Genomic DNA, 22,486 nt, shown 5'->3' with positions numbered 1-22,486 from the left:
TACAAAGCTGCCCTTGGTACTAAATAGAACACGTCATTTTTGGACTACCTTCCCTATTCTGGGACTTGCTCAATTTTCCTCTACAAGATGAAATAAATTTTCCAAAGCTTGCTGATTTTGCAGTCTATGAGGACAGCTTGCATTTACACAACATGTTTCACTTACTCAGACTATTTGAAGCAGTGTTCAGAGATACCCGCAAGTGACAGTAATAGAAAACAGCCCCAAGGTGGGTAAGGCTCTCCTGACCAAATGTACAACCTTCCTCCAGATGCATATGGCTAAGAAGGTAGCTGCCATGGAATGGGTTAAATACTTATTTTATGATCAAACGTATAATTTAATTTAAATTAATTGAAATAGCATATTAAAACCCCACCGAGTGACTTGTAGGAAGTCCTCATAGGTTGTTTTGAGCTAATTGGTAATACTAACCTGATGCCCCAGTTGAGTGGCACATCTGGGTTTTATTGGGTTTTTTTGAATCTTCTACTTCCTCTTCTTTTTTTTGGCAATCTGCCACAAACCAGAGCTTTGCAGTTATATACTCTGTAGTATACATTGCAAGCCAGGCATGTCCTATTAACATCTTCTCCACCGGCTGTATTATCTAGTTCCTTGAATATGACAACGGGGTTCAGGAAATTTGGTCTTTTTCCCCTCTCTGCCACAAACTTGTCAAACAAGTCAAGAAAGGCTCTTTCCCCATCTCTGTTTCTCCAGCAATGACTGCCCTGAAGTTGTCAGACCCCCAGAGGAGAGGCCTCATTCAAGCACTATCAACATAACTCAAGTGGTGATATTGATACTGAGGTTAGCAGGAAACAGTGCACATCAATATGTAATTTTAAAAGTTGATCCATTACCTTTCTAGCCTTTGCATGGTCATGGCTAGCGTTTTGTTCAGTTCCTCTATCATCCGGCACCCTGAAGGGTGAATGGGCAACGTGCTGGACCCAGAAGGCAGGTGCTGGCTGTGGCTGCCGTACTGGAGCTGGTGCTGGTGAGCTGCTAACTGGGATGGCAGGACAGTGTGATGGTGCTGGGTCAAAGGCTGCTGGGAGCTCTTCTGCGTGGAATAGGATGAGAGAGAGAGGTCTGGCCCCCCTAAAGGCATGCAAATCATGACTTTCTTTGGAGGTAGTGGAGGTGACAGTTTAACTGGCATACAAGGCAGTTTCACAGGAGCGCCAGGATCTAAAACAGAAGAAAGAGAGGTCCTGGTGTTAATTTTCATGTCAGTAAGATGGAGATCAGAGTATCTGCCTGGGTGAGCAGGTACTGAGGTGGCTAGTCAACACGGGAGTGCGCACCCCTTCCCTGCTGCGACAGACAACTCTGCATAGTGTGCACTCAGCATGGTCTTTGGAAAAAATACTATTGTTTTGCAGCACTTCCGAGTCTCACAAAAAACAGCCCAGGGCTGTGCATGCCCCTTAATAAACACGTTAAGCAATGCTTAACAAGGCTCGTGGCACACTTTGACGCTTTAAAGCCCTAATCTTCCAAAACAGCCCTGTGAGGTAATCGCGATGTCTCCTGCTCAACGGGCACGAAGGAGGGGGAGAGCAATTCTGTATCTGAAGGTACAGGATGACTCACCACCATTGCTGCTGGAGCAAAAGCTCAGGGGCTCCTGATCCTTCTCAGCCACTGCAGTGGAATTACTACAAGTTACATTTCTTGCAGCTTTGCAATGTGCAAAAATCTGGTGTTAAAAATTACATTACAGGGCAAAAGAGAAAAGAAATAGGGTTTGAATACTAAACAAGAGTGGTCTGGAAAAACGAAGGGTACAGGAGGAGAAAATGATAAAGGGCCGAACATTGTTAGGATTAATGTATTCTTTTACAGAAGACTTGGCAGGCACTTTTCTCTGGACTTATGCATTGAATTTTAACCTTTTTAACTCTAGGCATGTTCCTTGAATCACACAGTTGACCTGCCAGGCAAAGACTCTCCTGACTTCCACAGGAAATCAATGAAAGGTCCGCAAGCAAATCTCTCTGCCAGGACTCAATTGCAGGATGGAGATTTTTGGAGTTGCACTGTGAAAAGTTTTCAGAAGGGAAAAGAAGTTAATGGGAGGGCTTGTAGTTCCCGAGATGGGTGTGGGGAATGGCCACCACATATGCTAAGAGCAAAAATGAGAGCAAATATATATGCTGTAAGCTGCAACTGTGAGTTTGTGTTTAGGAGGAAGGCCAGGCCCTTTCCAGACTGGAACACCACAGACATTTAGCTCTGCAATGCAGCTCTGTGGGCAAGGCTTGCATGCTCTTTAGCTTTTTCTTGCTTCAGTCACTCTTCTTGCTGTAACATGGTAAAGGAACTGAAGGGCTAGAATCTTCTTTTGACCTAAGAAAGCTTGGGAGTAAGATGTTGCCCTCCGGGTTTCAAAGGTCATCACACTCCTGAGCGCTGTCAGATTTCTAAAGTCCTTTTCCAGATGGTTCTTTTTAGCATTAACTATCCTTCTCCTTGCCCCATTTATTCCTTCCTCCCTCCTGGCCTATCCTGGGTATTGCCTGTATTAGTATCCGTATCTACTAGCCAGGGTGCACAAGGTTGATACTAGGACTTCCAAGCACTTCCTGAAAATGATTTAGGACAGTAATGTGGAAAAAGACCATGCATGGAGCCAAGCTCAGATATGACATTAGACTTTTTTTAGTGCTAGTCATAGCTTCACTGCATCCACAGTATTCACTTGATACTAGTGTTTTTACTATGCTAGGAACAACACACCGACAGCAAGTCTTCCCTTTCTTCAAAGGGCTTATAGGCTAAAGACACAGGAGAGGCAAAGGGTGCACAAAGATGAAATAAAGGCATGGAGAGAAAGTGGTCTTTCCACATTGCAGAGTGGGAGAGTTACAGAGAGTAGAACTCAAGTCTTTCAGCTTTCAATGCAATATCATATCCACTTGACATGTCTCTTGAAGGCAAAAATTCTTCTGATGGCTCCACCAAGGCTGAAATCTAACTCATGGGATTGCCAACCACAGGGCACTGTCCTCTCCTCTAAAGCAGATTGCCTTCTATACAGTAGAAAAAAAATACTTTCAGCATTTTCTATTCAAGCACAGGAAGGTCTCCAAGTTATTGTGTTTTTCTTACTATGTTTATATTTCCTCTTTGTATCCTGCATAAAAGAACACACCATCTTCAATAAAAGATAAATAACAGAAAGAGTAAAGAGTAAATTGTACAGAGCCCTGAGAATAAGGCTCCTATGGGATTTGTAGTAACAAAGTGTTTTCATATATTTGTGCTCCTTGCAATTTCACTTCTAGAGCTGGTCCTGAATTACAAAGACTACACTGAGATCTGCACTTCCATTTTGAAAAGTGCAGGTTTGACTGTTGGTTTTAGATCCTCTTCTGCTGTATCTCAATTAATGTCTTCATCTGACAGTGCCTGTGCCCCACCTCCCTGTGTATGATGCAGGGCAGTCACCCTTAATGGTGAATTCAGATCCCAACTGCAGACATCTCTTGCTTCTGATAAAAGAATAACTGGAATTATCAACTGGGTTTGCTGCCTTCTGTGATTCCGAAGATTAGAGCAATATTGTATGCTGGGAGTGAGTATAACATGCCAAATGGTTCAGGTATAAAGCAAACAGGAATCCTTCCATCTTTCTTCTAAAATATAGGGAAAATTTCTTTTCCTTTCTCATACAAGCATTCATCTAGTACAATTGTGACAGAGGCACTACAGCTTTGGAGTTGCATAGGAGAACAAGTCTAGCTTAATTACCCCAAGTAACCATACTCCATCCTGAATCAGGTGTACATACTCTGGTTTCCACTCTTCACAACAAAGGTATGGACCTTTAGTTTCCACTTAAATTTAAAGAAATCCTTCACATCCTTCACATCAACATATTTTCAGTGGTATCACCTGTTGCAGATCAGTGCTGACTCCACTGGACACCTGCCAAAATTCTTGTCCTTTATTCAGGCTTTATTCAGACTGACTGTGTTTCACCCAAGTTCTTGAGCCTGTCTGAATATGGCCCTAATACCTAAATAGAGCCTTGAAATTGAACCAAAGGCATTATATCTACTTGTCTGCCCTTCACCTTCGGGAGAATTCTACTTGTCTGTTAAAAAAAAAATGGCTAAAAGGAGAATGACTGCAATGGGAGGAGAGTTCCATCCGTTCGCTCGGAAAAGTATCAGTATATCTTCACCAACATCAGTAACGGAGACCTTGTACTGCAAGTTTTACTGCGTGGTCAGATCAGTGAGTGTGCTGAACAAATGGGGCCTTGCTCAAATCCATGGGCTCCAGGCGTGCTGTTGGAAACTGTGCTACCATCATCTGGAGCAAACAAGAGAACGACTTGTCCCTGCGTGTAAGAGTGAGATGACTGCATTTTACAGTTCTTTCCTCTGTTTTTTTTAATTTCACAATGTATGTGATGTATGAACAGTTATTGTCTTCAGCATGGAATATCCATCAGACATGGACATCTGTAGATGAATAAGAAGCTGGACAGTGGAAATATGAACAAGGAATCTGTGATAAGTGTCTTCTCAGTGCAATTTTACCAGAGTCCTAAATCATTGCACAAAGCGCTCATGTGACAGAAGAGAAGCAAACTGTGTGAAGGCAGGTGTGCAAGTCTGATTAATCTCTTTTGGCTGAGGTTCTTCATGCTCAAGAGAATAATGAGCAATTTTGCAAGATGTTGGTTCCCAGCAGGGTTGTGACCACTCAGCACTGTGCATGGTTAAGTAATAATTGTGCCAGAATTGATGAAAGAGATGTTAGATAGAAGTCTTCCCACTGCTGATGACAATAAATTACTTAAAAGATAGTTGTGGATGCCACAAGACTTGCTGCACATCAGACCCATGACAAACAGGTTAGCCCTTACCCCTTCCATAGAAATCATTTTGCTAATACCTATAGTTGCTGCATTTCCACTTGGGTTTTTCAGGAGATAGATAAATATACTTTTATTCGCTGCTCAGAAGGTCTGCCCATGTATGGTTCTTCTGATGTGTTTGTGGCACACTGAAGCTGGTACATTAACTACACTACATCTGATGATTCCTAGCCACTGAACATGGCTGGAGAGTTGCACATGTTGCAGATACACCTGTTGCAGACAGAATGCTAGGAAGTTCTGGATGCATGGCAGCAAATATTGCTCCAGCAGGGCTGCTAGAAAAGCTCATTAAAATCCTCAAATCCTCTCCCAGCACAACTACTGCATGGAGTAAGAAGGCATGCCTGGGAATCCCAGGCTTGTGGCAGAGCTGGCTATGTTTGCTATCCTGCCAGTGGGAGAAAAGCTCTTTCCTGACTCCTTGTGATGCCACACAGGTGCCAGCATTGTACCCTGACAGCAAAGACGACCAACAGCCTCCTGGGTTGTATGAGTAGAAGCACAGCCAGGAGATCAAGGGATTATTCCTCTTCTATTCAACACTCCTTGGAGTAGATCTATATGACTGTGTCAAAGTTTGGGCCCCCCAGGAAAGACATCAAAAACCTAGAATGAGTTGAGTAGAGGGCCACCACGACAGTTGAAGGCTGGAGCACCTGACCTGTGAGGAGAAGCTGAGGGACCAGGGCTTGTTCAGCTTGGAGAAAAGATAGCCTGCAAGTGGGAACCTAACAGCAGCCCACCAGTACCTATGAGGAGGTTATCAATAAGGTGGAGCCAGGCTCTTCACAGTTGTACATGGTGGGAGGAGGAGATAAGAAAGGTTCTGGATTGGACTATAAGGAAGACATTTTCCCCCACGAGAAGAGCCAAACGGTGGAACAGGTTTGCCCAGACAGGTTGTGCAGTTGGCATCCTTTGAGGTTTTCAAGACCCGGCTGGACAAAGCCCTGAGCAACCTGGTCTGATCCCACAGCTGGCCCTGCTTTGAGCAGGAGGTTGGACTAGAGACTTGCTGAGGTTCCTTCCTACCTGAATGACCTTATACTATGACCTTTGCCGTACTACATACAACTACAAGTAATACAACTTGTCATAAAGTTAACGAGTTACTCTTTAAATTCCATCCAAGTAATTAATTCTGTAACGTGCAAAAAAAATATGCAAAACCCAGCGTGGCCTGTTGAGTGAGCTCCATAGTGGAAACCAGGTGATGTGCCTGATAATTGCTGGTAGCATTTGGACAAGTAGCTTTTACTTTTTCAGGTCTTCTCTCTGCGAATCACTTGTGTCTGAACAGTGGGAGTCTCTTCTTTCAATGAGTTTTTTGAGCAGATTCATAAAGACAAGTTAAAAACTGTTCTGAAAGATCTGCCATGCATCTCCTGCTGAGTACAGCAAGATCTGCAGCCATGTCTTCAGGGAAGATTTGAGACTGAAATTCTTTGCTGTTCTTCTGCACCATGTATGCATCCAAGGTTCAAGTTGAATTTGGAGAACACATGCAAAGCATGCTTAGCCTAAAGGTTGAAAAGTACAGCTCTGCATGAATTCCCGCGCAGAGCCTTGAAGAAGGTTTCAAAGACGAGAAGATTTCCTGCTGCCTATACGTGCTAGGTACCCCCTCCAGGTAGTGGCAGGCAGAGAAAGTGTGAAGAGAACAACTGCATCAGGGTCCAGTTTCCCGTGAGAGCCTGGGTGTGCTGGTGAAGGAGAGCTGCTTTCGCTCTGCTGCTTCTCCCTCAAGCACACAGTGAAAAGAGAATTGTCCATTGCCCCCACATGACTGTAACCTGTCTTCATGAATGTAGCCTGCCAGAGCAGGCAGCAGGAGGTAATGCCACAGGGGAGGAAGCTTGTGGATCGTCTTGGGTTCATCTACAGAGGAGCCTTCTGAGACACATGTGACTGTTGCCTTATAAAATACTGCAGAGAATATTTATTGGATAAATTGTAGTTGTAAATACTTTTATAATGCTGTAACTAACAACCAGCTGCGTTGTGGCAATGCAGAAGGACACCAGGCATCCGTGTTCTCAAACCTCATCCTTGGCTTGTCTGCATTATCAGAAGTAACTTTTGGGGACTTGTAACATTTCCTACCCTGTTAAATGTTTGCCTCTAATTATGAATTAGTTCTTACTCTACAGAAGCATAATGAGAAAGCACAATCTCAGAACTAAAAATGTGCTATGCCTCTCCTCAAAATCTTGAATGAAGAAAGCGAGAGAATGCAAAAGGTTTTTCAAAGCTTAAATACAATAGCTGAGTGGCTGGATACGATCCAGGCTACACCCTACTGTAATATTAGGCTAAATTTGGGCTCAAATACACTCAAGTGTTGCTGAAATCCCAGCTTAGTGGCATATGTTTTGTTCTCTGATGTTTCAGGGGACTTTATGGGTTATTGGTGATTCAGTTGTTTGAATGGAAAATATCTAATTAATTTCAGAAAACATTATCTGTGCTGGAGAAGAGTAATAGCTTAATGAATCAAGATCAAAAGGAGCTTTACACCACTGGAGTATGTTGTCTATCAGATCAGATACGGCCAGTCTTCTTATCACTTTTGGCCATTAAAGATTTTATGATAATCTGGGGACTTTACCCCAGCAGTCTAGTTAAATTTGGTCCCAGGTGATTATTTCAGCTCCTCCTACATTTTCAACAATGGGGGCTGCAAGTGTTGTCCTAAATGCCTGGATTCTGTATGTGGATATTGGAGAATTAAAATGACGAAAGAAATTCTGTCCGTGAACGTTGCCTAATAATAATCCTATCTGAAAACCAGTAGAAGGCTCACCAGGACATGACCGGCCAACAGGAAATGCAGAGCAGTGAAACAACGGTATCAAAACAGTTCGGGATCATGTTTTTCTCCTAGGGTTGCCTGTCTTCTAGGGCTGCGTGGGCACTTCCACACCCTGTGCTGTGATAGGGACGTTCCCTGTGGAGGCAGCATCATCAAGAGCACAGGAGATGGCGTGAGGCAAAGCACAGAGCATCTTCTGCAGCGGCGGTGGCACCACTCCCAGTGGCTGCTCTGCAGAGTGCTCTTGGCTCTGTCCCCGTTCCTGCACTGTCCTGTCCCCACAGTACCTCAGCCTTGAGAAGAAGCATGCCAAGGTTGTGTGATTTATATTTGCTAGAGGCAATTCTCTCTTCCCGTCACCTTTTAAAACGGATTTTTTTCTTTTCATTCTCCCCAAAATTAAATGTGCTCTTACATGTTTATTTTAGGCCTGCTTTTCTATGTGCATTTCTTACTGAGGGAAAGGCCAATCTTTGTCTTGGCACAGGCAGGTAAATGTTTGAGATGGTTCACAAATGCTTTCAGAGGTGAGGAATGTTTCTTTTCCATTTCTAAAACCTGTATTAAGTCCTTTGCCAAACCCTGCAAGTCAGTCTTCATGCATTTACTAAAGAACTTTGGGATAAGTTCACAACAAGAAGGTGGTCAGACTCAAAGGAAGCTTTTCTTTCCTCAAGTTTTGTATTTAAAATATTTCTTCTTTTTTTTTGATTTTGCTGCTGACCACGCCTGTAGTGATATTATAATACGCGTTTGTATAAAACATGTTTCTATTAAATAAATATACATGTGTACACATACATATACATATATATATATCTTAAGACAGAAGTTAAGAGGCGCTTCTGCATTTTCAGATGTGTACCTGAACCCTTCACAAGATCACATCACCCCTCACAGTCTTCTTGAACAGAGTTACCAGACCATTAAACCACTGTCACTCTCCATTAGCCAAGCCCAGTATGTCTTAATTTGTCCTTCAACCTTCTCACCAAATCTTCAGTAGAAAAATGGGTATGCAACAAGAACAGAAAAGTCTTCACCTCGAATGCCAGAATTCAGATTTTACTTGTTTTCTCACACACAAGCTGAGGATGTCTCTGGAGTAATTAGTAAAAGAATAGCATTAATTCTGCTTCTCACTGATAAGGGTGCTTCATTAGGATTGACTGCTCATTTCCAAAGATATACATGGCTAAAATAATTACCAGTGGAGAACACAAGGCACTGAACAACACATATATCCTTTAGACCACTCTTTGGACCCTTAAGAATAAGTTTAATACTTTTATTTATAAGGTATGTATAAATGAGTCTTTCAGTTCCACCAGGAATAACTGTCAATTAAATTAGGGCCCTATGACTAAATCTGAATCTCTGTTCCTTTTATCTGATGGTTTTGTATATGCACGTACAAGAGTCTGCCTACATGCACATATAAGAGTTTATTTAGGACTGGATGAGAGACCACTAAAGGCCACCACAAAGTAAGAGAAGTCACAGTTCTGTTTCACTTTCATTGGAAAGTCGTCACCATCAAGCAATTGACTTATGCTGATAGCTTGAGCCTGATTCTACTTCACACAAAATTTCCAGCCGCAAAAAACCCGACACCAGAAGCCCTCATCCTTTGATTCTTCTGCTACCTCTTACAAAGAAACGCTTATGAATGAAGGACATTTAGTACCTGAGTTTTTTCCTATGCTATTCCTATTTTTTTATTTCTTCCATGTTGGCCTCATTTCTGAGCAGCTTCTTGTAATTGGGACAGAGTGTTATGGGAGATCATAGGAAGCTGGTTTTGTCCTCACCTGAAGCCATTAATACTGCTGCCTGGCTTTGCAGGCTGCAGAACTGCCCATTCAGTTTGTAGTATAAGGCAAAATATTAACCATTATGTGTAGATTTTGGCAGGCAAGAAAGTAAAGAGATTTACATAAAATGAACAAAACTATACAGAACAAAAATGTGTGGTCATCCAAACAGAAACATGAAGAGACTACGTAGAGATATGAGAGAAAACCAGAACATGCTCTTTCCTAATGAGCTCTTTCCTGATATATATCTTAACCCGAATAAAACGGGTATTAACCGTCAGGAAAAAGAAACATATAGAATGTATTAACGTGGGCTAAGCATTTCTCACATCAGCCCTGAAAAGATCAGGGCAGCATTAACACAAGAAGATCGACCCAGTGAGAAGCTCAGTAGTTGCCCCAGCACAGAGATGCACCACACTTCGTCTTGAACTAGGATTTTGAGGTGCTACCTCCTGGCCAGCAGCTGCAATTATGAGGAGACTGTTCAAAAGATGCAGGCAAGCATTTAGGGAACCTTTTTTGGTCTGCGTAAATGTAGCCATCCCCTGCTTTGGTGGTCTAAATGAGAGACTGGAGAGAGGAGAGACCCACCAATCCTCCTTCCACATGTGCCTAGAGCTTTGAACCGCAAAGAGCCTGGACACTTGTGAAAACATCTGGAACACAAAAAAGGAGCCTGTATTGTCTACTGTTGCTAGCTGCCATGCGGTGAGAGATAAACTGCAGGACACCAAAATCCTGGTCGTTGGGAACTGGAGCTGCCCATCATCATCAGAACTCCCCAGTCGGAGGAGAGCAGTCAGAGCAGGGGTGGAAAGGGAGAGCAGTTAGGCAGGCAGCGTGAGCAGGGAAGGAAAATGGCAAGAAGGCATGGGACAGAATGGCCTGTGTAAGGATCAGGGGGGCAAGTAAAAGACAAACACATGGAAAGGTACAGGGTGTGTGCGGGGGGACCTGCCCCGATGGCAGTTCAGGGGAGAAGCAACAAAGGGCAAAAGGAGAAAGCAAAACTCTCCCTTTCCCCTCAACCCTCACCCCTTTTCTCATTAAAGGCATTTAAAGATATGCTAGAATTTTCCTGATACTCCCTTTTCCATCAAAGCACATCCTGCAATTTTTGTGGTGATGGTAAGTCTTGATGAGTAAGAGTGAGGAGGGTTAGGAAACGCAGCGGCGGTCTTCAGTAATTACAGCTGAGAGGGGAAGTGCCCTGAAGCAACGTTGATGAAGTTATAGCCTGAAAATGCTTCGTGATCCCTGCCCTAGGTACAACACAGATACATTACCAGTACACACAACAACATATGCAAACAGCGTTACAGAAGGAGGAAGGACACTGAGAACCTTGCTGTAAGGGCAGGTTTTTCCGGTAAGGGAAACGGTGGTGCTGAGGGTCCAGGAACACCTACTTACCAGTTAAGTGGCTGGCAATCCTGGCAATAGGTTTAGGAGGCAGGGCAGGGGGCTGTTTGAGGAGGGACAACTGTTTCACTGGGGTGTCCTCATGGTCTCCAGGGAAAGCGGCAGATTTTTTGGGGGGAAGTAGCAGGACTGGCTTAGCTGTAGGATCTTGGGACAGGAGGACGCCGGATTCATTGGATGTGGGGCTCTCTTCAGACACTGGAGGACACAACCACATCATAGACGCAACAACGTTACGAGCAAAGCAGCAGCGGATACAGCCGCAGTAAGACAAGAAAAGCAGCACAGCAATGCAGATTAAGAACGACTAATACATTTCACTCAAACATCATATAACATAGAAAGGAGGAGAGAAAGAAAGGGAGAAAAAGGGAAAGAGAAGGAGTAACACACACGTCTACACAACAGCCGAATTTCCCGTTACCTCTGACAGAAGCCAGCTCCCTTATGCCAGGCTGGGACGTATTCCCACATCTTGAACACAAATCAAGAGCCTTAAAATGTCACATCTCAAACGGTCTGTCACCACAGCTTGCTCAGGACCAGATATGTTAGCAGGTGGTCTCTAAACTTATCCTACAAATATAAAAGCACCTCACGGGGCCTACTCCATTTCAAAGAGGCTGCATAGCTGTGCAGGATCATGGATGTCACTTTTCCTCACTCAACCTTTGTCCACAATTCTCAGCATTAAGTGATGCAGATAGAGGAGCTAACCTAGATGTACAGCGTTGCCGCCTCTCTGCATGGGCTGGGGAAGAAGTGCAGAGAGCCTCATCTAGGGTAGGGCAGCTGGCTGTGTTAGCTACGGAAAGATGCATGGTGTGAACATCACCCAACACCACGTGGCAGCTAAAGGGCATGACGTTGTACCCTAGGGTTTAAAAATGTTGTGAGCTCTCTGCTCTAGAGCTCATTGGCACAGCTGACACATAGCCAGAGAATTAGAAATCTACTCTTAAATGTTCACAAAGTGCAGGGACTTTGCCTTACTCACAAAGAGGTTACTTGTGTAGAAGTAGAGGTTCTACGCCAAGTCAGTCAAAATTTCTCATGGAGCATCCAGTGACAATCTGTATGCTGTCACCTCCTTCTCCACCAGAAGACCTTTGTCTTTGACAAGGATTCCTCACCAAATGTTAGAAGTCAAAAACTTGTTTCAAACAGCTTAGAGTATCTACATCAGAATGTAAACAAGATGTTACCTGTCCCATCCATGATCTCTGTGGTTGGGAGCACCTCGTATGAGCAGGGTTCCCCAGATGCTGGACCTGACTCCAGTTCTGCTAGGGCTGGCAAGGATACCTGGCTGGAGCTCAGCACTTGCCCGGAGCCCAGAGGCTGCCCATTCTCCAAAGCTCCTTCTTCATTTGGTATGGAAAGTTCCCCATCTGTTCATAGTTGGAGGAAAGCAGAATGACAACAGAAGACACATAAATAAGATGCAGAAAGAACTTAAAATGAAATCTGCTATCTCCATTAGCTTGCTTGCAAATGAGGAACCTGAACTGAGATCTTGTATGTATACAGAAGACACAGGGATAAGGATCAAAACAATATGGTTCGTATCTCAAAAATACAACTCGTGCAGAGCAATTTCTGGAGATGTCTGACTGCGATGTTCTGTCCACAACAGTTTCACAGAAGTCTGACAGCATTCCACTGGCCTTAAGGGGTTCTTGAGATGTGGGAAAGATCTGTCAAATACCTGTGTTGATCCTTTGCTTACCCTAGGATGGTCATTATGATCCATGGTCTAAGCTGGACGGTTCCCGACCATCCTCCACCCATGGGGCCATGCAGCCACATCCAGGGCCACAAAATCTGTTTTCCCTCTGTCTCTGTTGAAGCTGGGAAGTCAGGAATGAGAATGGGCTGGAACTGAAGCTATGGAGCGTTCTTAAAGAATACTAATCTACACAGTATATAATTTATAATATTTTAATAATAATAACAAGAATTATTCTCTTCCCTTACACCAATTTTTATTCTATAAGGGACACAAGCAAAATCACAGAAGTATGTCCCTATTTAACACACAAATAAAAACATTTCAGCTCCCAGCATCAAGATTTTAAGTAAGGGAGAGAATAATTTTTATAGTCGCCTGCTGTAAGATCTTGATACTGGGATATAGCAGATTCCATTTAGAAAGCCTGTTTTTAAAGTTATTAATATCTCCTCTATCCAAGCAAAATTTCTGTAACAGCAGCTGGTAGTTTCTTTTCTATCAAACGCCACTTCACATTAGAAATAATAAAGAACAGAAGCGAGGGATCAGATCATTCTCTATGGTGTCAACCCGCATGATTTTTATCTCAGAACTTGTTATGCACAGCACTCTGGTACCTGGAGGCAATGACTACATGGATATCTCAATTACAATTTTATAAAGGAAAGTGTTCAGCCCCTATGGTTACGAGTGGAAGCCTGAAAATATAACTGGAATGTGACCTATAAGGCTAAAAACCAGCAGGCAAATAAATGGAGCCTAATTTTACTATGCATTTAAATTATTTTTTTAAGTCAAACTCAGGATTTCAGGATCTGGTTCTTGATTTTTGGGCACCTCTGATTAGCCGTATTACTGCTCAATGTACCGAGCAGAGATGTATATCATTCAAGTGAGTGCACATTTTCCCCTTACAGGGCTAAGATGTGCAAAACACTTTGGAAAACAACACTGAAAAGAGAAAAAAATTTAAGTCTCACTTAAGCATCAGGACACAGCAATTAACAAGTCTGAAAGTACGTCAGCTGATAAGTATTCAGAATTACGTTTTTGCCTCTCAAAGCTTCTCTACAGCGAGTGAAGATGGTCTCCTGCTTACTTTGGAATTATTAGAAATACCAAGGTCTTGACTTTCTTCTTTTTGTTGGAGGCTTTTTGAAGACCTAGAGAGCTATTATGGTACACAGCCACATCATACTAGACTGAAGCCTGACCCACGGCTTTCAGAGCAATCGACTGAGCTGGCTAAAAGGCGCCAACATTAATCAAAACTGAAGGTTTTGGCCAATTGTTCGCAGCACAGTCTCCCTCTAACTGCTGTGGTCATTCAATACAAACCCGTTTATTTCCCTAGGCAGCAAATCAAACAACAGTTCAGCTAGTATTTAAGCTGAATATTTTTCAGCTTCGCTGTTTGGGTGGAAATGCTATGCATTCTGTGCTCTGTCTCCCTTTTATAAACACACACCTTTACACGTGTTTGGGAGAGGGGCTGCTGTTGTCTCAGTTACCCAGTTTCAGGAAAGAGCATAACTGTTTCTTATGCAGAGCAACTGTTTCTTGAATGAAAGGCAGTGATTGTGTCCAGCAATATTAATTAATTCAGTGGAGGACTAAATTTGACCATAACTGTGAGCAGACAAAAAGTATGCATGATAAACCAGTAACATTTATTTTTTGGAGCGATGTCTACACATTTTTCCTGAAGTGGGATGCCTATCATAACACGCTGAGCACCTTGAAATCTTACTGTCTTAGCTGCACTTTGCACTTCTCAAGGTATATTCCGCATGATTTAAGAAGATAGCGTTCAAATCGTTGAAGGTTTACGATTGCAAAAAAGTAAAACGTGAGATAAAATTTTGGCTTTTACTTTTTGTCATAATAATGAGCACGACAGCTCTCTGTACTGACAGCATAACCTCTTTTAATCCTACCTCTGAGTATCTCCAATCTTCATTTAGACTCTAAAACTTGTCCTTGGATTTGACTGAAATCATCAGACATGACACAGAATCATGACTGAAATATACACCCTAAATCAGATCTCGCTTAAAGAAGCTGCTCAAGTACAGCAAAGAGATCAAAGATGCAGATAAAATAATTTGTAGAGTGAAGAATATCTTAGTGTGAATTAATCCTGGATCCTTGACAACCAGACATAAAAGGCAAATTACTTATTATTTTTAAAGTACTAAAAGATATTCTGGTTAGCTGACATACAAATGAAAAGAATATTGGTAATGCAATTATTACATATACATGGATGAATTGATTAGTCTTCAGGAACTGGCTATAAGTTTAAAGTTAATTTTGTCCAGCGATAACATATGTATTCTTTCGTTCTCACACTTGCTAAATCCTTTTTGCTGTGTTTTCACAGCCTGCTGCTACTTAGTGGAGAACGACTCTCCCTAAATGCATGAGCTTTGATAATGCTGGCTGAGTGTGAATCAGCTGGATCTGGACGGGACCAGAGAGAGTAGCTTGACCTCTGCAGCAACAGGAGCACATGAAGGCTGCTCTTCTATTACTCAGGGGGCTCTGCACACCTGGAGTCACTGAAGAAACAGGAGCTCAGAGGAAACTCTCTCATGCAGAGGACTCTACCCAGACACTTTGATTCACCGTAGCATGTGAAAATAACAGCATGGGGTGAAGGCCCAGAAATGCATAGATGATATGTTCAAAACACGCGTCCCCTAAGCATGGTTTGTACTCCTGAACTCACCTGCCATTTCCACTTTCAGGTTCTTTTTAAAAATTGCCCGGTGCGAAATAGCCCACAGTGCATCATGCTGACTGGTACAGACCAGTCCTTTTGTTGCTTCTTTACGTTGGAGCTCTGCCTACCCTCTCACTGTGTCTTTTCACTCTGAACACCTTGGACTAGGGAACCTCTTGGATGTCTGAAAAGTGCCACGCTCATACGCTCCTTCCATAGACAAATGGCTAAGGAAGTCAAAATGATGAGGAGAGTTCGAAATCCTGAGTTATTTTCCACTTTGGGTTGTCTCCTTCAGTACTTGCCTGCTCTCAAGTAAGACTGTCCAGGCAAGCATTCTCGATGGCAAAAGCTAGGAAGGGCAGAGAAGAAATCACGTCCTTCTCTGCCGTGGCCACCATGGGCTAGGGGATGGAAAACTGAGTGTTCTTGCATGTGGTCAAGACCTGTCCCCGGGGCTGTTTCCTAGCGTTGGTGGCTACCTTAGCACAGTGACTAGGATCCTCCTTGACTTCAGTCTCTAAGCAGACCCCCAATCTTGTGGGATCCTGTGGATTTTGAGACAGGCTGACATATGGATGTCCTCCCTGCTTCTGGAGGAGTTCAAATCCTTTCAACGTATTGAAACTGCAGCATACCTGGCTCTCCGGTGGTTGCCATGCCTTCCTCCTTGCTGCATTACCAGAGCCACTTCTTCAAACTTATGCTCACATACTGCCACAAAATCTGCCTTTGCACATAAGTGCAACACCTTCAAATCCTGTCAGGATTTAGGTAATCTGAAATCTGGCTCTAAATCCATAATTTTGATTAGATAGAGAGTACAAAACCACAAAAGTATAAAAGATGAAGACTGCCCATGCTTCCTTGCAGAACCATTGCACCATCGTCTCTGAAGCAAGCAATCAGTACACACTCATATTCAGAAATTTCTCACTATAGGTAATCTCATCTATGTTCAGATAAAAGAAGAGGTATCAAAATACTACAAGTAGATTTAATTCTTTGACTGGCACCATGGAACAGTGGGCAGTTCTAAAGACAGATGTTTTTGGGACAGTTATACCTTCATGTGAAAATCAAAGCTGTTTATCTCTGTGCGGGAGCAATGGTATAGCAAAAATGTGAGTTCTTCTAAATGCGGTGGTATGTTCTGAGTTGCAGGTGGAAGCTGTATTTTTAACCTCTCGGCACTGCCTGCCCACAAACTATTAGAATAGCAGGTGCCTCATCAGGCATTTCTTCAACTCACTATGTGGAAATGGAAGATGACAGAAACTGATTTGGTCACGAGTCTGGCCCTTGCCAAGAAAAGAGCTCTCTGCAGTTCAGTCTGGAGTGGTTTCACCTGACTAGTTTAAGCATGGGGGTCACTGAAGTGATAAAAGCATTTCTTGTTTCCCAAATATAGCAGCTGGACTGCAGTGTCTCTCCCATATGTGAACACTGTGACTTACTGCACTCTGCTAACTTTCACCTGCTGGATGACACAAAGTCCTCTGAAAAGCCAGCAAATCCTGAAGCAAACAGATCAGAGTGTCATTTTACACAGCAGGTGAACAAACTCGCTAATTCTGTTTTTCTTCAACATAGAAGATATGATAAAACCAACACTAAGCACACTGCAAGCTCCAGAATTTTTGTTCTTGGGTCAGCCTATCCATATTAAGTTTCCCTTGACCTGTACAGATTTTTTTAAGAAAGAAAAAGGCAAAATTACTCACTCACGGGCTGATTCTGTCTGCTTTGTCCTCCTCTTAGGAAAGGGAGACAAAGCGATTTAACATTATGGCTACACCTACTGTCTGTGCAAATTGCCTCTTGGCATGGAAGGTGCTACCATCATCAAATAGAGCCTTCTGCTATGAAGTGCTGAAGTCTGCTGTGTTTTCTTGAAGGATTAGAGATTACCTAATGGGAATTACAAGGAAAATGTTACTTCCGCTTAAGGTTCGCAGTGAGATAAAATATCCTTTATTAGAATTACTCTCGGATTATTACACCACTGAAGGAAATATGGCTTTTGCTCTACAAATCTTGCCTTACTCATATCCTTATATCATCAAAGCTACTTGATCACTGCTCCTATACTTGTGTATTACCACCTTCTCCTCGGGCCTACCTCTTTCTTTCAAGGAAGGGTACCAATTCTTAGCTTCCTGTGTTTGCAATCAGCAGGAAATAATGTAGGACACTGAATAAGAAGTCCAGCTTTTTTGCATTATAGTTTCCCTTTTTGTGGCACCTGACCGTGAAAAAGCCCGATGTCTGCCTTTTGCACTGGAAATAGGAAAAAGCAGCACATGTTTCATACCAGCTTTTTCTGATATGAAAAGGTGAAAAATGACTATAAAGAGGAATTGATTTTGTTTTTCAGACGAGGACTTCCAGACAGCTTAGCATCTGCTTCACAAGATGACATAGAAGATGGCAAGCTACAGCATTATTTGATTAATGGAGAAAGCTGTAGTGCTTTGGTAGCGAAGCAGGGGGAATCTCCCCAGGTTTCACCGTGGAAGGCAGGGTCAGGCTGCACAGAAAAGATTTTTCCTGGGGATGCCTTCAGGCGTGCGTGGGGTGGGTCAGAAAGCAGCCACGTGTGGGATGTGGGGCAGGGCTGAAGGAGGGCACTCCCCAGACGGAGGTGTGACTGAAGGCTGACTTCTGAGCTGGCCAGGGCACTGAACGGGGAGCTACGCCCTGGCCTCCCCTGGGCTGCGACACACTCGGTGTGACAGCCTGGACTGTGCCTCGCTGGCCGCGGGGATGCCTGCCTCGTGGCTGCCTAGCCGATCTGAGTCACACTCCAAAACGTGGACAACCCAAAGCAGCGAGAAGGGCAAACCTTTTGCCAGGCGTTGTTTCTACCCTGAAGTTGCATCTAGGATGACTTCCAAGGCAGCAGGGCATAGTGAGAACACAGGTAGTGTTAGATCTAAAGGACTAGCAGCATCTAAAATACGTAACAGGTAATAACTGTAGAATTTAATGACAAGCAGCATATTTCTTTGGTTTTGCAATTTTTTTTTTTCTCACTTAAAAAAATAAACAGTTTCGTGTTAGTAAATTTTTAAATTCCCAATAAGCTGGACGAAAAAAGTAAGCAGCAGATTTAAATGCTCCAGACTTTATGAGGTAGACCCTACTTCTAATATCTGTGAAAGTTTATAACTTCTATGGACTTCTAACAGGTTTTGTACTGGTATTGTTAAAAACTTTTAGACTTTGAATTAATGAGGCTTTAAAGCAGGTGCATAAGTTCTACTGAAATTAAGAGGCAACTTTGGCATGTCTTTATATAATTTGATGAATTCATTGCTTTAGTTATTGACAAGGGAAGCAGCAAAACAAATAAAAGCTGCGGTTAAAGATTGACACATACGTAATAGATGTCAAATATGTGTTGCATTACCAGTGGAAAACAATGGTGTTTGTAAAACAATGGCGTTTTGCATAAATAATACATTACCAACTCAACAAATTAATTATCCTGAACAAGGAATTATTATTATTATGTCTTCTGAGCTGTTTCAAGGGAATGTGCACTGTTCTGTGCTTGCCAGTATCCAAAACCTTTAAATGTTTCCCTTTTCCACAACAGTTAATCCCAGAGTGACTCAACCAGACAATGATAACAAATGCAGGCACTCCGACTCCCCGCAGTCTGGATGCCTCGCTGTTTTGCAGCAAGTGACTCCTGCATGCTGCCATGATCTATATTTCTACCGCTTTACATTTCTGATTAGCTTTCAGTTTTATTTCCTAGATAACTATCATATGTATCCAACAGGGAGGGCCAGCTCACGGTGAAATCAGAAGAGATGTTTGGAGACCTTATTCTGCACAGTCCTGCAATTCAGGACTGTATTCCCAGTTCTTAATGTTACAATAATGTAATATCTGTCCATAAAACTATATGGGATGTCAATTTAATGTTGTAAAAAGAACAACACTTACCTTTATCAAAAATTTCTTTCAGCACTCCTCGTTTTATAAGCTCCTCCCTGCTTTGCCTCATTGATATTTTTCTTTCCAAAGCTGTAAGCAAAGAAGAAGGGTCAATATAACTAGAAAAGAAGGGAAATGATTACTTTAAAAGGCTCTATGCCTTTTCAGGCATTTAAAAAATGCTTTTTCTCCTCTTCAAGTCAGTGGCAAATTAGCTTCTCAAAATAAAGGCTACTGACAGTCCAGAGAATCTGCCTGCTGCTGTAGTGTGGCCATTATTGACAGAAACGGCTATAGACCGACCGATTTGAGGGCATGCCTGCACTCCCATTGCTTAATTTTGACACATGACCGAAGCATTGCTGTGGAGAATTAGAGACAGCAACGGGAGAAAAAGGCAATTAGTGCGGAAACCGGAGGGGGAAGGTAGGAAAGGAGGCAATGCGAAGGATCACATCAATGAAAGACATGGCTGTGGACTGTCCCCAGGCCACAGAAGAGGACTGGCACCTCTGCTGCCCTGAAGCCAAGGCTTGTTTCCCACTAACTCCAGGGAGAGCAGAGCAAGGCGTTTGGGACAGTGCAAAAAAGAGCTGTTTAATAGAGCCTTCTCCTCCCTGGAGGGGTGTTTTCCCCCAGAAAGTTGTAAATGAGGAACCCCATGAAAGGCATTGCTATTTACACCAGGTCTGAACAGCCCGAGTCCCGTATTGCCTGTGAGGAGACCGTGGTCACTGGGGCGGCAAAACGACAGATAGAAATTTCATGTTTGTTTAGTTCAGCAGTAATTAAAACAATGTCCAATTAACCAAAACACCACAAAGGACATGCATTCAGGCAAAGAGCTGAAAGCCAGCAAGCAAGGGGCACAAGAAGTGATGTGCAGGACTGGCTGCAACTGCGCGCGCTCTGCGAGAAACAAGCCTGTGCCTGCCAAAAAAGAGGCACAGTCAAGGGCGAATCGCTTCTGCCATATGCTCCCCTATCAGACCCAGCGCAGATGCACGCACACACAAATGAACTGGGACTTAGCATCTTCAGTCTGCCCAAGGCAGATTTAAAGCAAAAGAGGCTCCGAAACCCTCTCTCCATCCCTGAAAACATAAGAGTGTAACCTTTTCTGGCACAGCTGCATGTTGGCTGTTCCCGCAGGGGCATGGTATACTTGGTGAATTAGCCATGCTTATACTGACACACTGCACTCATCGCAACTTATTTGTTGTTAGATACGTATGGCTTAGCATGAAAAAGGCCAGCTCTGCTTCACTCTTTTCCATAGGATAAATTTAGGTTTCCCCATTTTTAAAATCAGTTTTGAACATGTATTCTTCAAGACAAAGAAGGTCAGGCGGTACAGTCAGTAGCTAATAAAAAGCCTGGTCTCCTCTAAACACACCCTCTGAACTTCAGCATCGATGAGAATTAATGGCAGGTCCCTTTGCTGAGGCACAAGACCCCATGCCCATTAGCCAGCCCCACGGTACAGTTTTATTTTTGAGGCTGTTAACGTAGCAGCCACAGCATTTTCTGGAGTGCCTTAGCCCCATTTGAAGAAGCGCTTTAGGCACCTCACTGACTTTCAATGAAACTTTAATTTCTAAGTTTCTAATATGCTTTTGAAAAGAAATACCCAACAATCAGACTGTGGAGTCATGCTGCAGACTGCTCCCCAACCTGCCTTTTTCCTGCACTGAAGGGGCCTTGTTCTGGTATGGTATTTAAAGCTTTTTCCCCGTCCTCCTTAAGAATAGCTGCCCTCAGCCCCCCCAAAACAAGCCAAAACAAGCTACAGATAACTCCTGAGCTTTCTCCCACCAAAGACATCATTGTTAAAACCCTGACTGACTTTAAAGAGCAATTTGGCGGCACCCAGTGTGTAATTTTCTGTTAGTGTAGGCAGCAAACAGCACCCAGTCTGTCAGCTTGTTCTTCGGTGGGAAATCAAGTTGGGTGAAACAGCAGCAAGGCAGCAGTTTCGGCATATAGACACAAAACAAAGACACGGGCAAATACTGCTATTTCTGTACTTTACCTCCAAAAGCTAAGTAACAGATCCATGTTTTAGATACAAATTCACTGGCACCTACCCCGGTTCACCGCCTCACCCTCCTGCCTATTCAACAGCTGGCTATGCAAGGTAGCAGCGTTACTACTGACTTCATGGCTAGGAAGTCCCAGCACATTATTAAAGCAGTGCTAAGAAATACAGTAACTTTGTGGATTGGAGTTAAGGCTTTCGGGAGATCGATCGCTATAGAGAGCTAGCAGGACATTTTGAAGAAGCGCAGGAGTGCCCTTCCCAAAACAATTGCTGGGCAAGACACTCAAGTATTGACCAAGACTTCTCAAAGTCACAGACTATTTTTGCAGTCTAGCAGAATTTCAAAGATAGAATATATTTTTGGAAGATGTAGGTTTTTCAGATACTCCCTTTTAGTTGTAATCCGCTTCTGCTCAAGAATGAAAAAAAACCTCTCCAGTTTGAAGCTCAGACTAAAACAATTTTTTCAGTTTCCAAATCCTTTCTAAGAAGGTACAGGACTTAAAGTATTAATTATTTTCCTGCTAAGCCAGTTTAATTAATAAGATATTTAGAGGAAGGGCATGCTGGGCTAAGAGCAGCACTGAATGATAATGACAAATGTTATACTAAAACTGTGGAACATGCTGCCTTCCTTCAATACAAATCTTCCTCCCAAACAAGTCTCGTACATTTAAGTGTATAAACTGCTATGTTACTGCTGGATCAGGTGGAAAAAAAATCAAAAGCGCTTAGATGCAGAACTCATTAGGATCTAACAGCCCGAACAATGAAAGGTTTCACTCGGTCTGGATTTCTCTGGCAAAGATTGCCTGTTCTTTTAGGAAGGATTTTCTTTTCAAGCAGAAAGCTGATACAGAATAAATTCATTCACCCTCCACTGAAGTGATCCTCCATTCACAGCAGAGGATAAATAAAAACCTCTGAATTAATCCTTGATTCATGAGAACCTTGTAAATTCCGTGATGGGGAAAAATTAAATATAATTAATATTTAACAAAAGATGTATTACTTCATTGGCGATTTTCCTTGGTGATTAACCTCATGTTGTTCATTTGTACAATCTTCCAGGAGATTAGAAAT

General features: G+C 42.9%; 1 protein-coding gene across 2 annotated transcripts in view; it reads right to left on the bottom strand.

The window, feature by feature from the left end:
* PHACTR1 (phosphatase and actin regulator 1) overlaps window positions 1-22,486 on the bottom strand; it is a 313,153-nt gene that overhangs the window by 60,027 nt on the left and 230,640 nt on the right. For both annotated transcript variants that reach the window (XM_075142705.1, XM_075142706.1), the window contains 4 exons: window positions 19,372-19,452; window positions 12,163-12,348; window positions 10,949-11,155; window positions 867-1,197 (listed from right to left, as the gene is read on the bottom strand). In XM_075142705.1, the coding sequence (XP_074998806.1) occupies window positions 867-1,197; window positions 10,949-11,155; window positions 12,163-12,348; window positions 19,372-19,452 (805 nt within the window). The remainder of the gene's footprint in view (window positions 1-866; window positions 1,198-10,948; window positions 11,156-12,162; window positions 12,349-19,371; window positions 19,453-22,486) is intronic.

The sequence above is a fragment of the Calonectris borealis genome, chromosome 2 (assembly GCF_964195595.1).
Source record: "Calonectris borealis chromosome 2, bCalBor7.hap1.2, whole genome shotgun sequence".
NCBI classification, from domain to species: Eukaryota; Metazoa; Chordata; class Aves; order Procellariiformes; family Procellariidae; genus Calonectris; species Calonectris borealis.
Note: the sequence above shows the minus strand (reverse complement) of the source record. Positions and strands in the feature narration are given on the sequence as shown.